The 12,665-nt window shown below is 43.8% G+C and overlaps 1 protein-coding gene across 2 annotated transcripts in view; it reads left to right on the plus strand.

The window, feature by feature from the left end:
• The window catches only part of RHBDD2 (rhomboid domain containing 2), a 310,146-nt gene that overhangs the window by 32,568 nt on the left and 264,913 nt on the right, over positions 1-12,665 (plus strand). The window contains exon 4 of one of the 2 annotated variants that reach the window (XR_012750513.1): positions 3,611-4,199. Coding sequence is in view for 1 of the 2 variants with exons in the window: in XM_075336262.1 (XP_075192377.1) it covers positions 3,611-3,908 (298 nt within the window). In the remaining variant the exon portion in view is untranslated. Of the gene's footprint in view, positions 1-3,610; positions 6,560-12,665 lie in introns of those variants that run through there. The other variant, XM_075336262.1, reaches the window with a different exon arrangement.

Below are 12,665 nucleotides of genomic sequence, written 5' to 3' on the forward strand. Positions count from 1 at the left end.
GTGACATGGTGACCGCAATCTTTTTCAGCCAAATTTCCTTTCCAAAATTCAAATATTGCTCCTTTCGGTCCAAGCCCTCCCATTTGTCCAAACAAAGGTTTCAGACCACATGTGAGGTATCACCGCGCTCATAAAAAAGTGGTTAACAAACCTTGAGGTCAAATTTTTGGAATTACCTCTTGAAAAAGTGAGAAAATTGATGCTAAAGCAACATTTTTGAGAAAATTATTAAAATTTTCAATATGACAACGTAACGTTAACAAAATCTGTGAAGTACCTGTGGGTCCCAAATGCTCACTATATCCCTAGATAGAAGCCTTGAGGGGTCTAGTTTCCAAAATGGTGTCACTTGTGAGGGATTTCTTCTGTTTAGGTACCTTAGCGGACCTGTAAATGCAACATGGTGCCCGCAATCTATTTCAGCCAAATTTGCTTTCCAAAATTCAAATATTGCTCCTTCTGTTCCGAGCCCTCCCATTTGTCCAAACAGAGGTTTCTGACCACATGTGGGGTATCGGCGTGCTCATAAGAAAGTGGGGAACAAGTTTTGGGGTCCATTTTGTTGTGTTATTTCTTCTAAAAGTGAATAAATTTGGGTTAGAGCAACATTTTTAGGTAAAATTTAATTTTTGCTTTTTTTCATTCCACATTGCTTTTGTTCATGTGAAGCACCTGAAGGGTTAATAAACTTCTTGAATGTGGTTTTGAGTACTTTGGGGGGTGCAGTTTTTATAATGGTGTCACTTTTGGGTATTTTCTGTCATCTAGGCCTCTCAAAGTCACTTCAAATGTGATGTGGTCCCTAAAAAAATGGTTTTGTAAATTTTGATGTAAAAATGAGAAATCGCTGATAAACTTTGAACCCCTCTAACTTCCTAACGAAAAAAAATTTTGTTTCCAAAATTGTGCTGATGTAAAGTAGATAAGTGGGAAATGTTATTTATTAACTATTTTGTGTCACAGAAATCTCTGGTTTAACGGTATAAAAATTTAAAAGTTGAAAATTGCAAAATTTTCAAAATTTTTGCCAATATTCAATTTTTTTCATAAATAAACGCAAAAAATATTGTCCTAAATTTGGTACTAACATGAAGTCCAATATGTGACGAAAAAACAGTCTCAGAATCACCGGGATCCGCTGAAGCGTTCTAGAGTTATAACCAGGGCTGTGGAGTCGGAGTCGGAGTCGTGGAGTCGGAGTCGGAGCTCATTTTGGTGGAGTCGGAGTCGGAGTCGGAGTCGGTATAAAATGCACCGACTCCGACTCCTAAAATATATAATAAATTGGGGACAGGAGTGCAATGCAGAATGTGCTGAATATTTTACTAAATAATAACATTTAGTATAATGCTTATATTTAAGTGAAAAATGTATTGTAGTACAATGTGAACATCAGACATTTAATTGTTTTTATGATACAATAATCAAGATATTTGGATAGAACATAAAATATATTTATTGGAATACAACTTTAGAACACAAAAAACTGTAATAAATTGTAAATATGTAATACACTATGTAATATACAGTAGATTACATATATATCTTGTGTGTGTATATACACTGTATATACATATATATATATATACAGTGTATATACACACACAAGATATATATGTAATCTACTGTATATTACATAGTGTATTACATATTTACAATTTATTACAGTTTTTTGTGTTCTAAAGTTGTATTCCAATAAATATATTTTATGTTCTATCCAAATATCTTGATTATTGTATCATAAAAATTATTAAATGTCTGATGTTCACATACACATATTCATGTACTACAATAAATTTTTCACCTAACTATAAGCAATATATGTAGGAGTCGGAGTCGGAGCCGGAGTCGGAGTCGGTGCAAGAGAATTTGAGGAGTCGGAGTCGGAGTCGGAGTCGAAGGTTTGGCTTACCGACTCCACAGCCCTGGTTATAACCTCATGAAGTGACACTGGTCAGAATTGCAAAATTTGGTCTGGTCATTAAGGTGAAAATTAGCTCCGTCACTAAAGGGTTAAGGAGTGGAGGAGGCTTTTTTTTTTTTTTTTTTTTTTTTTTTTTTTTGTATCGTATTCTTTCCTGTATAATGAATTTTATTTGTTTCCTAACATTTTTTCATGTAAAATCCATGGCATTTTTGGTTTGTTTTGTTTTTTGTCAGTCCATAAAAGTGAAGTAACACTGACTTCCACATCACTGCTGGGAACACTGTTGTCAGCCATGTGTCAGGCGTCTTTCCCGTGCTGTTCCCATTACATTTGAGCACTTTTTCCATCCATTTCACCATATTTAGTGCCACCCAGACCTCCTGGGATGGTTTGCAGGAAAAACACTCGAGTTTCCCTTTGGCTTCCATTATACTCATTATTCGAAACATGCATCCAAGCATATTCCAATTTGAGTACAGAGCATTTTAGTGCTTGAATATCACAACTGAGGACATTGGAGACTGACCTCCTGTCTACATAAAAGAGCATGTCTGGAATGGTTGTCAGACTGGAGATCACATTACCCTACTGCCTTTTATAAAGGAGAGAAAATGTATAGGGGCAACTGAGCAGGGCTGATAACAAATTATACTGCAGGAATATTGCTAAGGAGTTGGCAATATATGCAAAAATATTGAGGTGCTATTTTACCCAATGGCTTATTAAAGGGAAGGAACCTGTCACCACGTTTTCAGCTTATAAGCTGTGGCCACCAGCACTGGGCTCTTTTATATATATATATATATATATATATATATATATATATATATATATATATATATATATATATATAATTATATTATATTGGCATTCTAACATGCTGTATATAAGAGCCCAGGCCGGGGCTACTTACCTAACAGTCGCGCTGTGGGCCTTATGGGCGTCTCCGTTGTCCGGCGCCGCCTCTTTTGGCCATCATTGTTTTCCTTCTCTAGCCGCAGTGCATGACTGGTCCGACGTCATACACATTTGCCGGCATTCAGGTCCTGAGCAGGGCAGATCAAAGTATTGTAGTGCGCCTGCGCAGGATCGGCGAGTGTATGACGTAGCTGCGTCATGCACCCAGGCTTCAGAAAGAGGACGAAGATGGCCAAAAGAGGAGACACCGGACAACGGAGACGCCCATAAGGCCCACTGCGCGCGACCGTTAGGTAAGTATTATAAAGTGTTTTTTATGCTATACCCCCGGCCTGGGCTCTTACATACAGCATGTTAGAATGCTGTATATAAGAGCCCGATAGTGGTGGCCGTAGCTTATAGGCCAAAAAAGTGGTGACAGGTTCCCTTTTAAATGTCCTAGTTTTATTTTGGCTACTAACAACTTTATTATTGTTTTTTTATTTGCTGTTATTTATTAATCAGCCAGTATACAGTATGACAGCTTATGGATCTCTAGCATGTGCTAATAAGCTAGTCTTGTTCTGGCCCACGTGGCGAGCTGGCCGCACGTACAATTTGGCATATTTATGGGATTGGTGGAGGTCTCAGCTGCCAGCTCTCTCCCCTCCACCCGAGTTTGATATGCTTCAATTTCCGCTCATCGTTTTCTAGTAATCTCTTATGACATTTTTATCTGTTATTTCTAATGTTTTCTTTAATTCTCTTTTCACTTACCTTTTAAAGGATCAACCCACCTCCTGGATCTTACCCAACCCAGCAGTACTATACGCCACCTCAAGGCCTTCCTGATACCTACTCTCCATATCATCACATGAAGCCAACCGGAACATGGCCGCCTGCTGGTGCCTCGGTGTACCCAACAGGAGCAGCTTCTGGACAACTGTATAGACATGGCTACCCGGAAGTACACACACATAGTAACGATGCTAATGATTCTTTAGCACATACGGACTTGCATTCCCAAAAAGACTTGGGGGTCTCCTCTGATCAACCAGAACTACAGCAGGTCCAGACACAGTAAATAGAGGGCACATTTTAATAACTGCAAAGACGATTGCAAGGCCACAGTGGTGCCTGTTTACATATGTTATCACGGGGGCAAATTCTTAAGTGCCTTACCTATTTGCTTTTTGTTGTGTCTTTTTTTTTTCCTAGTGCATATCTGTCACCAGACTCATCATTTTATTCTAGAGTTGATTATGCTTTAATAAATGTGGCTGCTTCTATAAGGCTATGTTCAAATGGCATTTTTGTATGGTTTTTGCAGCAAAAAAGCCCTGGGTGAAAATAGCCTAAGTGTAAAAAAAAAAAAGTCTTGTTTATGAGCTTGCTCCACAGTGAAGAAAGGAAAAACACCGTTTCTTTTTAGTCATTTGTAGGTTGAATGACTCTTCAAGACGTCCTGGGTATATTGACCCACATTTGACTATTTTGTGACCTTTTACTGTTGGATGCCACGTATTGCACCATATGTGGTAAGGATATAGTTCAGTGTAAGGCATCTGACGGACTATGCTGCATTATTTTAATTAAAAACATTGTGATATAAAACTATATATGTATTGCCCCTTATGCAACTTAATGATCTCCATTTTCAGTACTTGTGGGATACAGATCCCAATATGCATGTGAGGCGAGCTGGACAGATTCCAGGAGCCATATTGCCCATGTACATTGAAAATGTAATTCTGATAGATTTTTCAGCTATTTTTTCTTGTTATAAAAGCTTTTACACTCAACTTTGAGGAGAAATGCTATGTATAAATTATTAATGAATCTTGGTTTGTCCAACCAGTGTGAAAAGATGGTCATTTTGGGACGATTTCCTGAGACTTCTGAATGGGCTATGAAAGTAGTGCAGCATGGCACGTCTGTAGAATTGTTTTCTATGCAGTAGAGGAATAGTGAACTATCACATCAAATATGACTGAATTACTATGCAGTTTTTAAAACACAATGTACCTTATTTTTCTGACTATAAAGTGCTCTAAGGGAATATATAGCTAAACAGCTGTGGATATTTTATAGTCCAGAAGCAGCTGCCTCTGGGATTAACAGGAGTTCCTATAACATCCTTCACTGAGAGAACTATCTAGTGGCAAAGTTTTTTCTTTTTCTGCCTTGCCTTTTTGATTATGGCAAGAAAAGAAGTGGGGCCAGCAGAGTCTTGCACCATGTCTAGAAACAGCACACCACTGAACTCTGGAGGTAAAGGGCCATCCAGGATGTCAGTCACAAGCCTTAAGAAGGCTCGAAAGTATGGGAAATAGGACGACTTTCTACCTGGTACTAAACTAGTCCTGATTAGAGATGAGCGAACCTGAAAAGGAAAGTTCACTGTTCGTACTGAACACAGACTTTACAGCAAAAACAGTGTTGGGGTTCGGGTTCTTTACATATGCTGACGACTCGCTTTAGCAATCGCTGTGCTCTAGTACGCTCGGTCCTCAGCCCAGTGCGAGCCGCGTGCAGTGTTTGAACGACTCGTACTGGGGGCAACAAGAGCGTTATTGGATGTACTGTGCACCAAACAATAGAAAAAAAGAAAAAAGTCCGCCCACCCCTGGAAGTGTTCTGTTTATGGCTGGCTGTATGTAGGCTGAGACCTGAACTGCCCAATCACTGACCATTAGGGTTAAGTCTGGATCCAGAACCAAACTTTATCAAAAGTCCACCTGAACTTGCCAAAAAAATATTTCATATATATATCTCTTTCACACCTGCACTGCTTGTTTTTTTTTTTTTTGTTTTGTTTTTTTAACCATGTCTACAGCAGGTCAGCTTTAGATCGTGTGTCATTGGTTGCCGTCTAAGAGCTATAGTCAATCAATTTATTTTAGTCTGCTGTAGCGCTCACACTTACCTCTGACAAATCTCAAACGCATAAAGGAGAAATAAGAGCTGCAGCCCATTAGCGACTGCTGATGGACTGCAACGCTCACATGGCATAACTGTGTCGCATAACTACCAGCAGATCTGTGCTGACATCACTAAAATGGTGCTTGCATAGGAATTGAGTTGCTTTTTGTTTTTTAAACCTGATTACAACATTTTAGAAGGGGTTGTCCAAGTAGTTGACTAACCTTTTAAAATTGGTGTATGATGCCCACAGCAGAGGTATAGGCATGTGTATTTATACAACAGCACTGTGTGTATAGATGCAGAAAAAAGAGCTGTGTGTATGTATATCTATGTATAGAAGAGCTGTGTGTGTGTATTCACCATGTATGCAGCAGAGCTGTGTGTCTGTCTCCCATGACTTCAGCAGGGTTCACCATTTTGTGGATAATGTGAATGCTGCAGAGGACTCTGATAGAAGCTGACTGTTTACCTGTTACCTCTATGTACACTGTACATACAGCTCCTCAGAGCACATTACTGACTCCTTGTCTTATTTACACCACAAAAGAAGCTTTAATTAGTAGAAAATATATTCTTCCTATTTTCTGATACCTAAAAATGTGTGAATCTTATAGTAAGGTGCCTTCTACACTTCCAAAGATACAGTGCGTACTCTACGTATTGCAAGTACAGTAGTGTCACTGAGACTTCTGAACATCTTTTTATATGTATTAATTCCTATTCATTTGACTTCCATGATTATATAAAATAAAATCACTGCTGGATAAGGGAAAACGTTTATTTTTATATTCTGGCAAGTTGACAACTATTTAACATGTTTTATTATCAATAAAATACATTCTATATTTTATCATTGTCCTCCTTTATTACATAATTTTGTGATCACAAGAAGCTGTCTACACACAAATAAGACATGACTGAATAATACAATTATCCACTATTCAATGAATACAAAAAAGCTAGTCAGAAGATGTTAGATGCTGTTAGCCAATAAACATCAGCCAAAAAATGCACCCCTAGTGTGGATCTTGACACTTGTCAGCTGATGCGATTATCGCACTGCACTTTGATATCATCCGAGCGCAGTCCGATGTTTCACTGTCACCCATAGACTTGAATGGGTGCGAGTGACATGTCTCTCACTGACAATCGAAGCATGCTGCAACTTTTCAAAAATCCAGAATCTGGATGAGAACAAAGCTGACCATCTGCTCTCCTTCATTGAATAACATTGGTCCAAATGCAATGCGAGATTTTCTTGCATTGCACTTATCCAAGTCATACGCTCGTGTAAGCGTACCCTTAAAGGGAACCTGTCACTTCGTACTTGCTACCTATGCCATGGGCAGCAAGAATCGGAGACAAACATGTTTTGCTCTGAAACACACTGGTGTTGACAGTTGACAATGCAGCCTTAGACTAGGTGTGTAGTCCACAAAATATGTCCCCATCTGCTTCCCCTTGTCTGTTCAGCTAGAGTGCGTTTCTCAACTCCAGTCCTCAAGACCCACTAACAGGTCAGGTTTTCTGGATTTCCTTAGTATTGCACAGGTGATGGACTTATTTCCTATGCAATGCTGAGGAAATCCTGAAAACATGATCTGTTGGTGGGTCTCGAGGACTGGAGTTGAGAAACACTGAGCTAGACTGATTGCTCTCTCGTGTGTATGGGGTTAGACCCACAAAATTCAGAAAAATATCCATGTGTAGACGACTGATATGCCTCTGTGGTGGTGGTGGTGGTGGTATGAAAGCCAGAGAAGGCTAAAAATAGGGCACAATCTTTTAGGGTCTCACCACACACGGCGAATGGAATGCGATAAAAGAATCGCATTCCACTCGGATCCATGTTACTCTATGGCATGGGTCCCCAATTCCAGTCCTCAAGGGCCGCCAACAGTGCATGTTTTCAGGATTTCCTTAGTATTGCACATGTGATAATTTAATCACCTGCACAGTTGATTCCAACACCCATGCAATGCTAAGGAAATCCTGAAAACATGCACTGTTGGCGGCCCCCGAGGACTGGAGTTGGGGAACCCTGATCAATGGGGTAGCTCCCGTGAGCGAGCTAATCGGACCGAGAAAGCAATCGCAGCATGTAAGTCTATGGGTGCGAGAATCCCATCAGTTCATAAAGGAGGAGATAGGGAGATTACTCCCTCCCTCTCCTCCGCAGCTGTGCTGTGATCACAGGATCGCATCACAGTGGCTTGACAGTCGCATGACACTCTGCTTACATTCCAGCAGAGCGGGAGCCGAGTGTCATGCGACTCACTCGCATTAATGACTGTGTGGCCCCAGCCTTAGGCCCCCTTCACACGTCCGTGAAAAACACGCACGTGTGTTACGGGCCGTTTTTTCGGGTCCGTGTCCCGTTTTTGTGTCCGTTTTTATGGTCCGTGTGGCACCTGTGTGAATTGCGTATGCTAGCCGTGTTTGTGTGCAGAACGTCCGTGTGTGCGTGTGGAATTAACGTGTATGTGTACGTGTAATGTCCGTGTGTAATGTCCGTGTGTGTGATGCACAATGTCGTTTATAAATGTCGGCTGACAGCAGACAGAGTTGCGCGATGAGAATGAACTCGGGTGAACTTCACCCGACTTCATCCTCATACCGCGGCTCTGTCTGTGTCGAGTACTGATTAGCGGTCACCTGTGAAGGATTCACCGGTGACCGCTAATCCCCCGATTGACTGAAGTGTCCCCTCCTCTCTCATACTCACCGATCCCCGATCACCGGCGCTGCACGGCATTCACACGGCTGCGGCGGCTTTTACTATTTTGAAAAAGCCGGCCGCTCATTAAACAATCTCCTATTCCCTGCTTTCCCCGCCCACCGGCGCCTATGATTGGTTACAGTGAGACACGCCCCCACGCTGAGTGACAGGTGTCACACTGCACCCAATCACAGCAGCCGGTGGGCGTGTCTATACTGTGCAGTAAAATAAATAAATAAATAATTAAAAAAAAACGGCGTGCGGTTCCCCCCAATTTAAAAGCCAGCCAGATAAAGCCATACGGCTGAAGGCTGGTATTCTCAGGATGGGGAGCTCCACGTTATGGGGAGCCCCCCAGCCTAACAATATCAGTCAGCAGCCGCCCAGAATTGCCGCATACATTATATGCGACAGTTCTGGGGCTGTACCCGGCTCTTCCCGATTTGCCCTGGTGCCGTTGGCAAATCGGGGTAATAAGGAGTTATTGGCAGCCCATAGCTGCCACTAAGTCCTAGATTAATCATGTCAGGCGTCTATGAGACACCTTCCATGATTAATCTGTAAGTTACAGTAAAAAAACACACACACCCGAAAAAATCCTTTATTAGAAATAAAAAACACACACAAATTCCCTCATTACCAATTTATTAACCCCGACAAACCCTCCATGTCCGGCGTACTCCACGGACCTCCAGCGTCGCGTCCAGCTCTGCTGCATGGAGGTGACAGGAGCAGCAGAAGACACCGCCGCTCCGGTCACCTCCACACAGCAAATGAGGTGAGTAGCGCGATCAGCTGCTGTCAGTCAGGTAACTCGCGGCCACCGCTGGATCCAGCGGTGGCCGCGGGTAACCTCAGTGACAGCAGCTGATCGCGCTACTCATCTCATTTGCTGTGTGGAGGTGACCGGAGCGGCGGTGTCTTCTGCTGCTCCTGTCACCTCCATGCAGCAGAGCTGGACGCGACGCTGGAGGTCCGTGGAGTACGCCGGACATGGAGGGTTTGTCGGGGTTAATAAATTGGTAATGAGGGAATTTGTGTGTGTTTTTTATTTCTAATAAAGGATTTTTTCGGGTGTGTGTGTTTTTTTACTGTAACTTACAGATTAATCATGGAAGGTGTCTCATAGACGCCTGACATGATTAATCTAGGACTTAGTGGCAGCTATGGGCTGCCAATAACTCCTTATTACCCCGATTTGCCAACGGCACCAGGGCAAATCGGGAAGAGCCGGGTACAGCCCCAGAACTGTCGCATATAATGTATGCGGCAATTCTGGGCGGCTGCTGACTGATATTGTTAGGGTGGGGGGCTCCCCATAACGTGGAGCTCCCCATCCTGAGAATACCAGCCTTCAGCCGTATGGCTTTATCTGGCTGGCTTTTAAATTGGGGGGAACCGCACGCCGTTTTTTTTTAATTATTTATTTATTTATTTTACTGCACAGTATAGACACGCCCACCGGCTGCTGTGATTGGGTGCAGTGTGACACCTGTCACTCAGCGTGGGGGCGTGTCTCACTGTAACCAATCATAGGCGCCGGTGGGCGGGGAAAGCAGGGAATATGAGATTGTTTAATGGGCGGCCGGCTTTTTCAAAATAGTAAAAGCCGCCGCAGCAGTGTGAATGCCGTGCAGCGCTGCGCCGGAGATCGGGGAACGGTAAGTATGAGAGAGGGGGGGAAACTGACCGACAGACTGTGAGAGAGGGACAGACAGACAGAGAGACCGACAGAGAGACAGAGAGACTGACCGACGGACTCAGGGAGATTGACCGACATACACAGAAATAGAAAGAATAGCCGACATCACTAGAAATAAAAACACCAAACGGACACGGACTATAGGTATATGCATACGTGTTTACTAACGTGTGTGCACATACCCATAGACTTTCATTGTGTCCACGTGTGCGTGCTCCGTGCAGATAACGGACATGCATCCGTGCCAAACGCAAACACATACGGATCACGGACACGCACACACGGACATAATGAAATAACGGACGTGTGACCACAATCATAGATTAACATTGGTGCACGTTTGGCCGTGTCTCCGGTATATACGGAAACGGACCAAACACGCACGTGTATCACGGACGTGTGAAGGGGGCCTTAGGAATATTCCTTCGGATTGTTTTTGACAAACCTGCAGTGACTGACCCCTGGCCTTATCCTAATGGGCTGTTTACATGTCCGGGCAAAAGTCACGGAGACATGTCCATTTTTAATGGATGAAAAGTAGCAATACAAGTCCATGGGTCTGTGAAAATCAGACAGGACATGGATGTCATCAGTGTACAGTCCGTGTGTTGTCTGTAACTACCATTGTGATGTGTAGAGAAGCTTTGTAATTCATTTATTAATCCAAATGTGAAAATCCCTGATGAAATTCTGAGAGTAAAAACTGACAATGACCAAACACTCCTGCCTTTTTGTTGTGTATGTGAATACACACAAATGTCTGAATGAGGCATTAAGGCTACATTTTTTTTCTCACGTTTTTTGGTGCAGTTTTGTTGTCAGAACTTTCTGATATCTGACTTCCCAGCAAAGTCTATGAGAAGTCAGATTTGCTATGCGCACATTGCAGATTATGTGTCAGCGTTTTATTTGTCAAAAGATTGTGACAAAAAAGAAGCAGCATGTTCATTCTTTCTTGCGTTTTTGTCAACATTTGTCACCCATTGAAATCAATCAGGGCATCAAAAACACAAGGAAAAATGCATGCTGTCAAATTGGTGCGTTTGACATGCATTTTACCTGCGGTTTACCTGCAGTTTTGTCAACAAAAACGCAGCTCACCAACCTAGTTCCAGAATGACAAAATCAATGACTGAGTGATTTTGACATGCCGGTGTCCGTGTGTCAGTGTCCGTGTCGGTGCCATGTCAGTGTTGGTGCCCGTGTCAATGTCAGTGTCGTGCCTGTGTGTCAGTGTCGGTGCCGTGTCAGTGTCAGTCTCGGTGCCCGTGTTAGTGTTGGTGCCCATGTTAGGCTACTTTCACACATCCGGCTTGAGCTCTGCGGCTCAATCCGGCTGTGCAAGCTATGCAACGGATGCGGTGAAAACACCGCATCCTTTGCATAAGTTTTTCCTTTGCGGCCAGTCCGTTTTTTGCCGCTTGCGGCATGCTACTGAGCATGCGCAGTGGCAAAAACCGCATGCGGCGGCCGGATGCGGTTATTGCCGCATCGCGCCGCATCCAGCCGCCATAGGCATGCATTGAAAAATGCGCCGCATCGGCCGAATGCGGCGCGATGCGTTTTTTTTTTGCCGCACGAAAAAACGTGCCAGGCAACGTTCCATCCAGCCGCCGCATCGGCTAAATCTGCGGCATGCGGCAAAAACCGGACGGAACGCAAGGCCATGCGGCACAATGCGGCACTAATTAAAGTCTATGCAGGAAAATTGCAACCGGCAGCAAAAAAAAACGGTTGCGATTTTCCTGCAAAGTGCCAGATTGTGCCGCATAGCAAAAACCGGAGGTGTGAAAGTAGCCTTAGTGTCGTGCCCGTGTCACTGTCAGTGCCTGTGTCGGTGTCTCTGTCTCTCTTGCGCTCTCTCTCTTTCTCCCCAAGTACTACATTCTTACCGATCACCGGCTGTCACATTGCTCCCCTGCCTCTCATCTTCTTCCGGACCCGCTGATTAGCTTCATACATATTGACTCTTCCCCCCCATCTGTGATTGGTTGCAGTCAACGAGCCTTCATGCTGAGCGACAGCTGTCTGACTGCAACCAATCACAGCCGTCGGTGAACGTGTCTCCCTCGTACAGAACTGAGGAGAGTTGCTCAATCAGTGGTGGAGGACTTGAGCTGTGACAGCAAACATCTGATTGATGGGACCGCTGATCGCACGGCTCACTTCAGTCACTTGGGTGGTTTGCTGTGACAGCTGGAGGACTCCAGCTGTGGAGCGACAGGCACCACAGCTGTAGTCCTCCAGCTGTCACAGCAAACCACCCGAGTGACTGAAGGAAGCAGCGCGATCGGCGATGCCGTCTCTCAGGTGTTTGCTGTCACAGCTCAAGTCCTCCACCTGTGAGCACACATCAGGCCGCGACTGAAGTGAGCTGGAGGACTCACTTGAGTGACGGCATCGCCGATCGCACGGCTCACTTCAGTAGCGGCCTGAACTGCAGGTAACCTGTGACGTCATTGCTGCGACACCCGCCGTACTGCGGGACCTGTAGC

The sequence above is a fragment of the Anomaloglossus baeobatrachus genome, chromosome 2, assembly GCF_048569485.1.
Source record: "Anomaloglossus baeobatrachus isolate aAnoBae1 chromosome 2, aAnoBae1.hap1, whole genome shotgun sequence".
NCBI classification, from domain to species: domain Eukaryota; kingdom Metazoa; phylum Chordata; class Amphibia; order Anura; family Aromobatidae; genus Anomaloglossus; species Anomaloglossus baeobatrachus.